The sequence below is a fragment of the Mirounga angustirostris genome, unplaced genomic scaffold (assembly GCF_029215605.1).
Source record: "Mirounga angustirostris isolate CCGP_5_RB_7025 unplaced genomic scaffold, mMirAng1.0.hap1 SCAF_10, whole genome shotgun sequence".
Lineage (NCBI taxonomy): Eukaryota > Metazoa > Chordata > Mammalia > Carnivora > Phocidae > Mirounga > Mirounga angustirostris.
Window position 1 is genome coordinate 58,083,038 of NW_026991718.1, and position 16,367 is coordinate 58,099,404.

A 16,367-nucleotide genomic window follows, 5' to 3' on the forward strand; every position below is an offset into this window, starting at 1 on the left:
TGTTTCACTGCTATCAAAGACACTCAGATTATTTTACATCAAGTGAAGCAAAGGAATTAGTAGCTTCACAGTGCCACCACTAGGAACTGTAAATACAATAGCATACAATTAGTAATGCACATGTGACTTTTCGTTCAAGGCATATATCCTTGGGAAAGCCAGAACATGATAAGGAGAACAAAAGAAACATTAAAAAATGAAATGAATAAAGATTTAACTCTACCCTCGTGCATGCTGAGCAATAACAGAATAGGCAATATAAAATACAGCTCTTAGTAATGGTGATATCATCCTGGGATGTTCAACACTGCACTGAACAGCCGCATGGAAAATATCTATGGCCATTAATAGTCTCATGAAAGGAGTGTTCCTGATGCTAAGACATCTAGCCTTAGCTTCATGAATTCACAGCAATCTCAAATAAATAAGACTTTTAAGGCTAGGGGGTTTTGCCCACATAATAGAAAAGATGCTTGAGTTTTTTTCCCTCCTAACAATGATGGTGTTTTGTGTCACTTTGAAGATATGCTAGGAAGCTAACAATATGTTTTCTAAGAAGTCTAGTAGCCATTGTTAAGGTAGCAGACTTCAACTTAAATTTAGACATAATAGATAAACTATTATTTAAATCATAATGAATAAAAACCACTGCCTTGTACAGAGGCATTTATGCTGAACATAGAAGTACACTGGCATTCTTCTCCTATAAAATGCAACTGTAAAAAAGATTAGCTATACATTTAAAGTGTCTTACTGGTCTGAAACGGATTATGTACATTAAATCTTCTGTCAATTGTGTTGGAGTAAGAAACAAGGAATACATTTTCATCTTAGTGCCCTGGGTATAGACATTCCAGTTTATATAGAGAATGAAAATCCCTAAATAAAACAAAGTTCTCACTCCATATACTATTAAAGGTTTTAGATTTCTTTTTATAATATCTGATGTTCTTCTTTTAAATTTACAAATGCAAAGTTAACCTACTTCTTCCTAGTAATAGAATTGATAACATGTGTAATTTGGAAAAATAAAAATTTTAGCCTGACCTTAATTTTCAAGCTTAATTCCTAGAGGCTAGCCATTTCATTGTAACATAGTCAGTGTTCATAAACATAGAATACAATCTTATGTCATATGTATTTTTATGATGGTACATACTTAGGATACACATAAACATAAAAACTATGCAAAAAGTTTCTATCTTCAGGAATTAACAAAATGATGGTTAGTGTTTTTTACCAATTGGATGTTAACTGCTTATTTTATTATCTGGAAAAGATCTAGTGATCTTATCCAAATCTGCTACAGTTATCAGCATGACAGACTAGTCCCATTTAAATCAATATTTTCCAATTAACATCAAAAGTACAAGGTTGATGTCCTACCTCTTCCCAGCAACAAAATACCTGTTAAAGGTTTAATTTGCAGAAGAGCAGCTTACATTCTTCTGGTTCTCACCAAATAAGACTTGGATTCATTACCAAAGACCAGCAGGAAAAAAAAAAGGTCACTGTATTTTTTTTTTTATTACTGGTAGTTTTATTTAGAGGATTCAAATATTCCCGCAAACTTTTAAAGATGGATACTGCAAACCTTCTAGGACTTGCTAATATTTTGCCGTTTGATCCTATTACATGAGGATGGGCTCCTACCCCAACTGACTATAATGAGTCACTCATTATCCTTGCAGATTAAAATTGAGGAAAAAACTTTAAGTCTGTTTTATAATGTTTTCATTCTTTTCTGATCTTTCTTTTAAAAAAAAAACTTCTGGGTACCAACAAGTATCTGCAAACCATTTTTTTATGCTATATAATTTACAGCTGAAAAAACTAAAAACAAACATATTTATAAAGAATTACCCCAATTCTTTTTAGACTTTCTACTTATAAAATAGATTTTATTCTTAAAAACATAAAAGTAATAATTAAACTTATATGGCATCATTCTTCTGATATGTTCAAAGGGCTTCACAAATAACTGACAATTTTAAGGACTGTGGGCAGCAGGACTCTCATCCCTTATTCTTGGAGTGTATTGATCCTAAACTTTAGCAAGTAACTGCAAACATCTCCTTCAGTGATCTATATAATTACATGAGCATTATTAAAAGTAATGGATTTATTAATTTTTTTTTTAAAAAGCAATTATACTCTAATGCAAAGTAATAAGCAAAAGAGTCTGAAATAGATTGTTAAAGTCTTTTTGTGCATTTCTTAGAAAGAGAGTGTTTGGAGAAAATGAGTAATGAAAAATAATAAAAAGGAATTTTTTTTTCTTGAAAAAAACTATTATATTTTTCTCAGAGTGTGTGTTTAAATATACTATTTAATGAAGGAGGCTCCTTTGGATTATATAATGGCTAGACTGTTGAACTTGTCAAACTCGAGTTGTACTTTGAAAAAAATTATTTTAAAAAAGTGTATGTGGAAAACTATGAACAAAACAAATATCATACCTAAAATTTGCGCTAATAAAATGTAACATATGAAAATCTTCACAGAATAAGAATAGGAAGCAAAAAACCACAAATTACAGTGATTCAGAGCAATGAAATCTGTTTTCCATAAGAAAAATAATTTCAGGAAACACCTGAGACAGGTTAAATGAACATCTAAAGGCACAGACACACAAATGAATCATATAAACTACTAAAAGAGATCTAAATGCAATATGTGCTAGCTTAGCAAGTTCTCATTAAAACATGCAATACGGGGGGCGCTTGGGTGGCTCAGCTGGTTAAGCGTCTGCCTTCGGCTCAGGTCATGATCCCAGGGTCCTGGGATCGAGCCCCACATCGGGCTTCCTGCTCAGCGGGGGGCCTGCTTCTCCCCCCTCCCTCTGCTTCTCCCCCTGCTCATATTCTCTCTCTCTCTCTCTCTCTCTCTGTATCTCTGTGTCTTGAATGAATAAATAAAAAAACCTTAAAAAAAATGCAATATGGGTCTTGACAAAAATTAAGAAAAATTAAAAGGTTTATAATACCTATGTTTGTGAGTTGCCTTTTAAAATAAGTTACAGCTTGAATCCTTCCTGAGGATAACTTAAGTAGAGTCTGTACACAAGGATCCATCAGATAATATTACCAAGAGTTGTTTTCAGTGTCTTAGAAATTGCTTCCCAGCCCTCCAGCCTAAAGCTATACTAATTTATACAAGAGAGCATGTTGGTAGAGTGGTGTACTTCAAGGCAGAGTTGGGAGCTGAACTCTAATCAGAGGTCCCAGCACATGGGAAGGACAGGTGTGTGTACGGATTTGGTGCGTACACATCATAACAACAAAGAAAGGTATCACAACGTAGGATTCAAGAAAGGAAGAAAAGGATGATACATGGAACCTTAAGTCCCAAGGTGGCCAATGTCATCTCTGTAACTGACTCAAGAAATGGGAACGGACACTTCAACTTTTTCTGCTCAGTGATAATCAATTCTGCTTTAAAGACTTTCAGACAGATATCTTCCTTGTTTACAAACCTTTACTACCAAGAAACTCCCTATAGTAACCCAAATTTTTCATGTTTAAGCTCATGTTTTTATTAGTTGACACTGAGAAAATATGAAAAAATAGCCTGTCATTATTCCCTTCATTTATTCATTGAATAAACATTTACTTAAAACTTGGTGATGGGAATACCGGGTTCTTGTACTTTGAACAGCTCACAGCTGAGTGGGAGAAAGATGTGTAATTAGGTAACTGGGATAAATGCAATGGGAGAGATATGTACAGCATATTAGAAAAAGATACAGGAAGGAGAATTAGCTTTACTGTTAGGAGTCATGACACAGATACTCCTAGAAGAGGTATTTCAGTGGAAACTAACAAGGAAAGAGGGGCATTTCAGAGAGAGAGAGAACAGCCAATGCTTGACACAGGAATTGAAGAGTATGCCACATTCTCTCGGTAAGCAACTTAGTAGAGCTCGAATGTGGAGTGAATAATGAGAGAGAGGAGAGAGATAAGGATAGAAAGGGAGGGAACAGGATTTGCAAGGACCTTGGTATAAGGGCATGCTGCGAAGTTGGGAAGTTTATTCTCTTGGTAAGTGCAAGTAGTTACCAGAAAGATTTTGAGCTTTCATATACTCAAATTAGTACTTACACTATTTCCCGGTTTTCTCTTCTTTATATTTTATAAGCCTGTCTTTCCATATATGTAGATATTTGCTTCCAATCCTTTATTTCTCTGAATCCTCTGTAAATTCTCACTTTCTCTCAGCCCAGAACTAGACACAAAAGTCTTAAAAGGAAGTAAACCTATACTCCGTACATGGACACTGTCCCATGCACTATATGCCTCAAGTACTCCAACATCAATTATTAAAATAGCTCTTCTCATTCTTCTTGGTGTGCATCAGAGGGTCCTAGGTTAATTTTATAGAAATGAGTTGAGGGGCACCTGGGTGGCTCAGTCGGTTAAGCATCTAACTCTTGATTTCAGCTCAGGTCATGATCTCAGGGTCATGAGATCAAGCCCCACGTTGGGCTCGGTGCTGGGTCTGGAGCCTGTTTAAGATTCTCTCTCCCTCCCCCCACTTGCTCACGCTCTCTTTCTCTTAAAAAAAAAAAAAAGAAGAAGCAGAGTTCAGAAGGAGAAAAGATAGAATTTGCTGACAAAGTCCTAAATCAGCGTGGAGTCAATCTTGAGTATGGAACAGTAAGCTCTTCAGTGAACTCTTAAAGATTTAAGGTCAATGTCTCATTTATTCAATACTTAAGGTCACTCCTGGGTACCAATTTTTCTTTTTTAAACTCATGGAAATTCTCAGGTAAACTAAGAACACAAAAAGCAGTGGGTAGCAGCAGGTATCTCTCTCCCCTCCAGCAACTTGACTTTGAGTACAGTAGCCTACATTATGATGGGTAAGATAATTTACAATAAAATTTAAAATAAGAGCACTGTAAATTAAGGCACAAATTAAAGTGCACAAACAAGTGAAAATAGTAGCAATCAGTTCACTAAATTAGATGCCAGCTTTTTTTTTTTTTTTTTTTAGTTAGACCTTCTTTTTAGTTACCAGAAGTCTTTTGATCTCTTCAGAGTGAAAGAGATGCTGACACTGAAGTGGGAATGGCATTAGTCATGGTTCCCTTACTCCCTTCACCATGGACACCTATTAATTTGAATGTCACACAACGAAAAAAAAGAATTTTGCTTCCATTTTATAAATGGAAAAACAGATTTAGAGAAATTAAGCATTTTCCAGTTTTAGTATCACTTAATTCACATTCAATGCTCCAAAATTGGGCATTTTCCCTTTTCCTTTTGTGTCCCAAGTTGGCTATACTAGTTTTCCAAAATATGGACAGTATTGCTAAATAATTCTAATCTGTACGTACAAGAGCTATCAGAAATGAGTGGGTTTGGGGTGCCTGGGTGGCTCAGTCGTTAAGCGTCTGCCTTCAGCTCAGGTCATGATCCTGGGGTCCTAGAATCAAGCCCTGCGTTAGGCTCAGCGGGAAGCCTGCTTCTCCCTCTCCCACTCCCCCTGCTTGTGTTCCCTCTCTCATTGTGTCTCTCTCTGTCAAATAAATAAAATCTTAAAAAAAAAAGAAAATGATCAAATTAAGAAAACTATCATGTCCTTGGAAAAAATATCAACCCGATATCAAACTGCATACTAAACTGAAAATTTAAAAAGCAACAGGAAGGTCTAACTTCTGTATTTGTGCAACTGAACTGATCTGCCATTTTATATTCTCCTTCTTACATCATTTCATTAATATAAGCTATAAACCCCACAGAGTATCAAGTGTCAAAACTAGAACAATAGTCATAGAATATAACATTTAGTTCATTAAACTGATGCTCTTCATTAACACATCTATACAGGGCTTGACTTATCTGAAAAATAAGCTACAGTAGAACGCACAAGAAAGTTTTAAAACTGAGTTTATTTTTTATTTTATTTTATTTTATTTTATTTTATTTTATTTTATTTTGGGGGGAGGGGTTGGACAGGGAAAGGGAGAGAGGAGTCCAATGCTGGGCTCAATCTCATGACCCTGAGATCATGACCTGAGCTGAAATCAAGAGTCGGATCTTTAATTGACTGAGCCACCCAGGCACCCCTAACGGAGTTTAAACTATGACGGAGAAGCGGTTGCAACAGTATCTCCTATGCCACATGCTCTTCCTACACCTCTCATTCAGTGGTGTGGGGTCTATGTCTCTGCTCCTTAAACCTGGCTGGAGCTTTCTGTCTGCTTAGGCCACCAGTATAGCAAAGTGATGCAACATGACTTTTAAAGCTAGATCATAAGAATGCCATACATGTCTCCTTTACTCTCTTGGGACATTTGCTCATAGACTCAGCCACCATGCTGTGAGGAAGCCCAAACTAGCCCAAGTGGAGGGACCATATGGAGAGGCTATGTGTAGGTATTCCAAATGATGGTCTAGCAGAGGTCCTGGCCAAAACCCAGTCCCAGATGTCGTGGAACAGAAATAAGCCATTCCCACAGTATCCTATCCTAATGCCTAGATCACAGAATCTGTGAGCATAACCAATGGCTGTTTCATGCCAGTAAGGTGATTTTTTTTATGCAGCAAAAGATAACCTGAAAGAGGAAGGGTAAAGAAAGTATCTTTGGGACTGTTTAAAGCATGGTTTCATTTGCAGTAGGATACAACTTTGGGTAAGTGGGAAACAAATGCAACAAAGTGACCAGCTAGCCATGCAGCATGGAGCTGCTCTTTCTGGGAAAAACAACTATAACAACAAATGAATACGAGACCAACCCAAGTCACATTGGTGGCAGTCCAAGAAACAACGAGATATTTTATGAGATACCATGATTATTTTTTTATTTTTATTTTTTAAAGATTTTATTTATTTATTTGACAGCAAGAGAGACAGCGAGAGAGGGGACACAAACAGGGGGAGTGAGAGAGGGAAAGCAGGCTTCCCGCCGAGCAGGGAGCCCAATGCGGGGCTTGATCCCAGGACCCTGGGATCATGACCTGAGCCGAAGGCAGACGCTTAATGACTGAGCCACCCAGGCACCCGAGATACCATGATTATTACTCATCAATTACAAACAGTAGTCACTGAGAATTTCATGTCTTCTCAGTGTGAATAGGACTGCTATTATTAAATATGCCATTTATTCCACACTTAGGCACAAGCTAGTATCATCAACTGTAGAAGTGAAGAGTTCTTACCACGTCTCTCTCCTTAACACACACACATACACATGTTATCTTAGAGAGACTGAAGTCAAGTTTTTTTGGGTACACTAAGAAAACAACGTGCTAAAAATATTTATTTTGGATACCAAAAATTTCCCTAGTTTAAAATATTTATCTTAACATGTCATATTTTTAAAACAGAATGAATAAAGGGAAAAAAACCCATAAAACTTAGAGATAAATATTGCTACTATTTTGATGATTTTCCTCTCTGTCTTTTTCAATGTATTTAAAAAAAAAACAGTCTCTATCATTTCAAAATGGAGTTTATATGCCATATATATTTTATATCCTTCTTTTTATACAAAAGGACATTGTGAACATTCTCCTATGTCCTTTCAATATTCTTTCAAGACATCATTGTATAGATAAGTTTTAAGGGCTACATAACAAGTATATTTATGATATAATTTATTTGCTCATTCCTCTATTTTGCACAATTACCATTTTGTAGTTTTTGCTATTACAAATAACATTTTGATGAAAACCTGCATACAGATCTTTGTTAATAGAATTACTGGGTAAAGGGGAACGAACATTTCTTGATGAAGTCTAACTGCTTTCCAGAAAAGTGTGGCAAGTTACATGCAACCAGCGGTATAAAAGAGTCATCAATAAAATGTCACCGCCATCATGTTTCTTAAAATCCAAGTTACATATTTTACAGATATGGTAAGATGTCACAACATAGAATAAGAGATGTTTTGGGGCACCTGTCTGGCTCAGTCAGTAGAGCACGCGACTCTTGATCCCAGGGTTTTGAGTCTGAACCCCACGTTGGGTGTAGATATTACGTAAAAATAAAATCTTAGAGAGATGTTTTAGTAAGTAACTTCTGATGTTGAATTCACACTAATATAATTTAGATAAAAGTTTAAGTTTTATTTAAAAAATACAAAGTGCCTTAAACAGAAGGGATGACTAATAAAATATTTGTTGAGGGGTGCCTGGGTGGCTCAGTCGTTAAGCGTCTGCCTTCGGCTTAGGTCATGATCCCAGAATCCTGGGACCGAGCCCCACATCGGGCTCCCTGCTCGGTGGGAAGCCTGCTTCTCCCTCTGCCTCTCCCTCTCCCTCTGCTTGTGTTCCCTCTCTCTCTGTGTCTCTCTGTGTCAAATAAATAAATAAAATCTTTAAAAATAAATAAATAAAAAGAAAGTTATTTTGGGGACGCCTGGGTGGTTCAGTTGGTTAAGCATCAGACTCTTGATTTCATCTTAGGTCACAATCTCAGGGTCGTGAGATCGAGCCCAGTGTTGGGCTCAGTGCTGGGTGTGGAGCCTGCTGAAGATTCTCTCTCTCCCTCTCTTAAAAAAAAAGTTATTTTGTTGATGCTGTATTTTATTTGTGATAAACTTTGTTTCCTAATTATTTTAGGCTCTAAAAATTATGGAGAATGTATATAGCTCTATCTTGTTCCAGTGTATTGATTTTAAATTCAGAATACTTGAGATTTAAATGATCTGTCTGCCAAGTAGATTTTTAAAACCAGTTACTTTACCTATGTGTGAATTTTACATATGTAAGTAATTATCATTGAATGTTTATTGAGCATTTACTGCTTATCAAGCAGGATTCTAAGTGATTTAACATGGATTTTCTTCATTTACTCTCCATAATTATTGTATGAGTTAAGTATTATCACCCCTATTTTACAGTTGAGAAAACTGACAAATTAATGAATTGCCCATGGTCACACAGCTAATAGGTAACAGAGCCAAGAATTGCACCTAGACATTTTGATTTCAGAGATTTTGTTTTTAAAGCATTGTGTTATATTTCCTTCTCCCTTATTTTTCTGACATCCTTGTGAAGTAGAAATAGATACTATTCTTTTATCTTTTGTATAGATTATGAAAATGAATTAGGAAAGAATGTTTAAATTTACCAGGAGTCGCAGACAGTGACAAATGAGGCTTAGAATTCAAGTACCCGGACTTTTTTAAAAGGTGGTGTTTAGTTTTTCATTTGGTTCAAACTTTCAACAAATATTTTTTTTTTTAAGATTTTATTTATTTATTTGACAGAGAGAGACACAGTGAGAGAGGGCACACAGCAGGGGCGAGTGGGAGAGGGAGAAGCAGGCTTCCCGCCGAGCAGGGAGCCCAACATGGGGCTCAATCCCACGCTTAACGACTGAGCCACCCAGGCGCCCCACTTTTTTTCTTTTCCTTTTTTATTTTTTTTGGATACCATTAGTTTATTATAAAAGAGAGACATGAAAATTATTTACATGATGAAAGATTTCACAACTTCACTGGAATGGGCAGCTTCACTTCCATGCCATTTTAATAATGATTTCAGTCCACATACTTTCCGATAATGTCACCATCTCTAAATAAGAAATAATCCTTATCATCTAGAACTACTTTGGTGCCTCCATATTCTGGGAGAAGAACTTTATCTCCAACTTCCACACTAACTGAACTAACTGGTTGAATCTCTCCACCCTTTCCTTTAGAGCTTGATCCAACAGCTACTACTGTTGCTTGCGACACTTTTTCTTGAGATTTTTCTGGAAGCATAATACCTCCTATGGTTACAGTTTCAGCTGCACTCCTTTCAACTAAAACTCGGTCAAAGAGGGGAAGAAACTTTCTAAACGCCTGCCCTGCCATGACTCCGGCCGCCGCAGTTCGTACTCTGCTCTGGAGCTGCCGCCGTGCAATAACTTTCTTTTTAAAGAGGTAATTCTTTCTGTGGTTCTTCACTTGACTGGATCCTTTTCACCCATCAAATCTTAGTTCAAATGTCCCCTCCTCAAATCACTCAAGCCCTCACATATTTAAATTATCCTCTACTGTGCCATACAGTTTTCACACTCTAGTTATTTATCTGTCTCTTCCCACCATAATGTAAACTCCATGACGGAAGAAGCTTAGCCTTTTCTGTCACTATGAATATACTCAGTTCAGACATTCAATAAATATCTGACAAGTGACCAACAAATCAATGATATAACAGATGGCTAGGCACTGAAAGAGTTGGCATAGAGGCTACAAAACTTTTTCAAAGATGGCCCACGAGATTTGGGTTTCTCATTTTTATCATGACCTACAGTTTAAAAATATGGTTTTTTTGTTTTGTTTTCTTAAAAGTATGTTTTATATCAAGATTGAGTAAGCACATATATCCACATAACTAAAGGAAGTGTCAGACAAAAATACTATTCTTACTATACATGATGAATTCTGAGATTTTTATTCCATTCTATTCTTTTTCATTAAGATAATTACTGCAGCCCACTAAACTGATTTTATATCATATTATTGTGTAAAGACTTGAAGTGTGAAAAACACTGCTCAAGGTCAGAGGTTATTAAGCTCATATCTGAAAGGAATGTTTAAATATAGGCATGGAAAGGAAGAAATAAAAGTGTCTGATCACAGACGACATGATCACCTATGTAGAAAGTCTGAAAGAATTGGGAAAAAAAAGAATCTCTTGGAACTAATAAGCAATTATAGCAAGGCTGTAGGATACAAGGTTAATATACAAAAGACAATTGATTTCCTATATACCAGCAGTGAACAAATGGAATTTGAAATTAAGAACAAAATATTCGCATTAGTGAAATCTAACAAAATATGTATCTGCATGAGGAATATAAGGAAATCAAAGAATAACTAAATAAATGAAGAGATATTCTATGTTCATCAGTACAAACACTCAATTTGCAACAGAGAGATTTGATAAAAGACTATAGCCAAAATACATAAAGAACTACTGAAACTCAAAATAAAAAAACCACCAACCGGGGTGCCTGGGTGGCTCAGTCAGTTAAGCATCTGCCTTTGGCTCAGGTCATGATCCCAGGGTCCTGGGATGGAGTCCCACATTGGGCTTCCTGCTCAGCAGGGAGTCTGTTTCTCCCTCTCCCCGCTGCCCCCTCCCCACTAGTGCTCTCTCTCTTACTATCTCTCTCTCTCAAATAAATAAAATCTTAAAAAACGAAAAACACCAACCTTATTTAAAAAGGGGCCAATGGCCCCTACAGACACCTCTCCAAAGGAAGATCTACAGATTGCAAATATGCATATGAAAAGATGCTCCACATCATTTGTCATTAGGGAAATGTAAATTAAAACGAGATACCACCAAACACCTATCAGAATGGCCAAAGTCTGGAACACTGACAACACTCAACGTTGATGAAGATGTGTAACACCACAAGAATTCTCACACACTACTGGTGGGAATGCAAGATGGGACAGCGATTTTGGAAGATAGTTTAGCAATTTCTAATAAAAGCAAACATACTCTTACAATAAGATCTAGCAATCATGCTCCCTGGTAATTACCCAAAGGAGTTAAAAACTTAAGTCCACACAAAAACCTGCACTTGGATGATTATAGCCCCTTATTCATAAAATGCCCAAAATTGGAAGCAAACAAGATGTCCTTTATTAGGTGAATGGATAAACTGTGGTACATCCAGACAATGGGATATTATCCAGTACTAAAAAGAAATGATCTTTTTAGCTGTGAAAAACATGTAAGAACCTTAAATGCATATTACTAGGGGAAGGAAGCCAATCTGGATGATTCCAACTATATGACATTCTGAAAAAGGCAAAATCACAGATACAATAAAATTAGGTTGCAGGGCTTGGGAGTGATGGAAGGGATGAACAGGTACAATAGAAAATTCTTAGAAAATCCATAATGATGGATACATTTCATTACACATTTGTCCAAACTCATAGGATGTAAAACACCAAGAGGGGAACCATAATGTAAGCTATGGACTTTGGGAGATTATGATGTGTCAATGTAGGTTTATCAGTTCTAACAAATGTATTACTCTGGTGTGGGATGTCATTAAGAGGAGAGGCCATGCATGTGTAGGTACAAGGTGCATATAGGAAATCTCTGTACCTTCCCCTCAATTCTGCTGTGAACCTAAAACTGCTCTGAAAAAATAAAATCTTAATTAAAAAAAAAAAAGAGCATGTAGTTTTGTATATGTGAGTTTGGTGGTAAGGCAGGATGTCATAGTTTTCAGATTCCTGAATAGTTTCCTGTCTTCTTAAATTTAAGGGCTTCTATTATCATATATTCATTATTATTTGTGAAGCACTACACAAAAATACGTATAAAAATGTGGTTTATTTTTTTATTTTTTATTTTTATTTATTTTTAAAGATTTTATTTATTTATTTTGACAGAGAGAAAGAGAGGGAGAGAGCACAAACAGGGTGAGCGGCAGAGCGGCAGGCAGAGGGAGAGGGAGAAGCAGGTTCCCAGCTGAGCAAGGAGCCTGATGTGGGGCTCAATCCCTGGACCCTGGGATCATGACCTGAGCCAAAGGCAGATGCTTAACTGACTGAGCCACCCAGGCACCTCTAAAAATGTGGTTTAATATAGGGATGGCAGTATATGATAGAAAAGAGCACTGATTCTACAGTCTGAGAAAGCTCAAGTTCAAATCCTGGATTCATCATTTACTAACTCTGCAACTTTGTACAAATTACCTTACCTATCAGCCTCAGTTTTGTTATCTGGAAAGTAGTTGAACATCTATTTCATGGGGTTAAGTAAAATAAAAATTATATAAAACATCCATTATAGAGCCTGCATAAATGGTAGCTATTCAATAAATGGTAGGCATCATTATTATATTCTAATATTTCCAACAAAATTAACTTCCATAGCTAAAATACAATCTTAAACAAAGTATAATAAAATTATAAAATGTAAATTAAGAAAAATAGATTATTCATGTGTATGTAGAAATTATATTCCAAAATCTTACTTTTCCTCATAGCTAACACTGCTGTATAGGAATAATTGCAACATGTTCTTCCATGTATGAATTTATCAGCTCAATAAATGTACCAAGTTACCCCCCCATATACAAAGTCTCTGGAAAAATGATTTAGCAAGAACAAACTGACGGTTTCCAGAGGGGAGGTGGGTAGGGGGATGGGTGAAATAGGTGATGGGGATTAAGGAGGGCACACATTGTGGTGAGTACCGGGTGACGTACAGAATTGTTGAATCACTATATCATACACCTAAACTAATATAACACTATACATTAACTAACTGAAATTAAAAACTTTTAAAAAATGACTTAGCAAAAGTATAAATAAATTACTCCCCTCACCCCCATGATTGCAATTAACAATTTATGGCTTTTTAACCAATGTTCCTTACATCACTTAGCTGCCTGTTGCAGAGTGGTGTGGCTGCATTGGTATTCTGCTTATTCCCTGCCTTTAAAGCTGCATCTCTTCTTGCTTGCTCAAGCAGAACTCTTGCTCTTTCCTTAAGTTCTTCTTGTCTTGATAACATTCGATGCTTAAAAGCAAAAATACAGAATTAGGAACTCAAAAAAACCCCCATATAATCTATATTTATAAATTAATCAATGGTTTTATTATCTGTCAAAATAATAGAGATCAGGAATAAGACTGTAGTTTTATGAGAGTACTTAAAGAAAATATTAATGTTGACTAGAAACTGTAGAAAGTCTTGACACACAGGAAATATATCTTTGCTGCCTAAAACTGGATTACATTTAATTTCCATTTGTATTAGAATATATTCCCATAAAGTACAATGTCCATATGTATATTATATACATTCTTCATATTTGCTAATCACAGTCTAACTTGGGAAAGACATTTAAAAAAATTTTTATTTCTTATAGTTTTATAGGACTGATAACAAGGTGTCTTCCAAATTGGTATGCTGAAAGATATTAAACATCTGTGGCAATAATCCTTTAAATCCTTGACAATTAACATTTATAGAAAATTCAAAACTATCATATTTTGTTTAAAAAAAATAAAACTAGTTTTCACCAATGCTCACTTACCTTACAACAAAACAATTAACCACATCAGAATTGGAAGAGTATTTTCTTGGATTAATTTGTAATCTTACAATATATTTTTGGATAACAACAGGTAATGACCAGCAATGGAAATGCGTTCTTAAATGATACATTAATTCAAAGCACAAATATCCATAATGTTTATAGTTCAAATTCCTTTTTCCTTCCAAAAAGTAGCCAACTTCTGGCTTTAGACAGCTATTACTATTACTCTGATATTTAATTTCTTTTACTTCCCTATTATTGTATAGTTTTGGCTCAACTGTAAGTAGCATTCATGGTCAAGGAAGAGGTAATAAACAGTAAACATAGTTTTCGGTATAAAGTGAAACGTAAAAAAATTATTACATCATTTTTAGGTTTCACTGAGATTTTTATGTTTTAATATAACTATTTTTAAACTCCTGCAATCTTAAGCAAGGAAAGATTTTTTTAAAGTATACAGTTCAGTGGTTTTTACTATATTCACAAGGTTGTGAACCATCAACACTATCTAATTCCAGAACATTTTCATCACCCAAGGTTTTAAGAGGATTAAACAAAAATTCTTCACTTAAAAGATATAATTGAAATGTATAAGTGATAATGATAGATTTTTCGTCATGTTAATAGGATATAATAGAATAGAACTGGGCATTGCGTTTAAACTGGTTACAAATCAACACTTTCTCTAAAACAGACCAGATTAGTTAAATGAACACTGAATTTGCAGTGAAGACATCAGGCTATTAATCCTTCTTCCACTAATAATAAGCAATGTAACATTGAACGGTCACTTAGAAAGCTCTACTGTATTCCATTACACGACACATAAGAACCTTGGAGAAAGACAGACCTTGGTTCAAATACTAGATACATCACCTAATTGTGGAACAGTTACTCAATCCCTCTAAGCCTCAGTTTCCTCATCTATAAAATGGGGATAAAAACAGATCAACTCTCACACGGATAAAGATTAAGTGATACAGAGTAATGTACTGAGCACTAGATAAATGTTAACTATTATTTTGTTTTTAAAATCCTCTCAATTGCCTCATATTTGAAATGAGGGGAGATCATTTTTAAAATCCCACTAGCTCTAAAATTGGTGATTAGAGTATATCATCTTTAAGATCCTACTGGCTCTAGGGGCACCTGGGTGGCTCGGTCAGTTAAGCATCTGCCTTCGGCTCAGGTCATGATCCCAGGGTCCTGGGATCAAGCCCCGCATTGGGCTCCTTGTTCAGAGGGGAGTCTGCTTCTCCTTCTCCCTATGCCCTCCCCCTACCACCACCACTCATGCTCTCTCTCTCTCAAATAAATAAAATCTTAAAAAAAAAGTCCTACTGGTTCTAAATTCTGTGAGTCTACAGACCTTTAGGGATTCGAGTTAACTACATAGAGAGGGAAAGACTGCTTTGGTCTTAAGAGCACACAGAAACAAACTTTTTTCTGATTATAAATGCAATTCATATTTATTATAAAAATTAAAAAAATACACATAAGTAAAAAGAAAAAGAAAAATAATCAGAGGCATCATGTTCCCTGATTTCAAACTGTATCACAAAGCTATAGTAATCAAAACAGTATGGTACTGGCATAAAGACAGACACATAGATCAAAAGAACAAAATAGAGAGCACAGAAATAAACCCAAGCATATATGGTCAATTAATTTACAACAAAGGAGCAAAAAATACACAATAAGGAATGGACAGTCTCTTCAATAAATGGTGTTGGGAAAACTGGGCAGCCACATGCAAAAGAATGAAACTGGATGCCTATCTTACACTATATACAAGAATCAACTCAAAATGAATTAAAGACTTGAACATAAAATCTGAAACCATAAAACTCCTAGAAGAAAACACAGGTGGTAAGCTCCTTAACAATGGTCTTGGTGATTATTTTTTTGGATTTGATATCAAAAGCAAAGGCAACAAAGGCAAAAATAAAGAAGTGGGACTACATCAAACTAAAAAGTTTCTGCAGAGTGAAGGAAACCATCCACAAAATGAAAAGGCAATCTACTGAATGGGAGAAAATATTTGCAAATCATGTATCTGAGAAGGGGTTAATATCTAAAATATATAAAGAACTCACACAACTCAATAGCAATCCAGTTAAAAAACAGGCAGAAGATTTGAATAGACATTTTCCCCAAAAAGACATACAAATGGCCACAGGTACATGAAAAGATGCTTAACATCACTAATTATCAAGGAAATGCAAATTAAAACCATAAGGAATTATTACCTCACACCTGTTAGAATGGCTATTATCAAAAAGACAAGGAATAACAAATGTTGGTGAGGATCTGGAGGAAAGGGAACCCTTGTGCACTGTTGGTAGGAATGT

At 35.6% G+C, this 16,367-nt stretch overlaps 2 protein-coding genes across 10 annotated transcripts in view; both read right to left on the reverse strand.

Moving 5' to 3' along the window:
- The window catches only part of EHBP1 (EH domain binding protein 1), a 445,131-nt gene that overhangs the window by 75,009 nt on the left and 353,755 nt on the right, over window positions 1–16,367 (reverse strand). For all 9 annotated transcript variants that reach the window (XM_045884913.2, XM_064572453.1, XM_054509849.2 and 6 more), the window contains one exon: window positions 13,350–13,493. In XM_045884913.2, the coding sequence (XP_045740869.1) occupies window positions 13,350–13,493 (144 nt within the window). The remainder of the gene's footprint in view (window positions 1–13,349; window positions 13,494–16,367) is intronic.
- Window positions 8,284–10,797, reverse strand: LOC123851259 (10 kDa heat shock protein, mitochondrial-like). The gene has a single exon (XM_045884915.3). It carries the CDS (start codon window positions 9,806–9,808, stop codon window positions 9,491–9,493), a length of 318 nt encoding a protein of 105 aa, XP_045740871.1. The 5' UTR covers window positions 9,809–10,797; the 3' UTR covers window positions 8,284–9,490.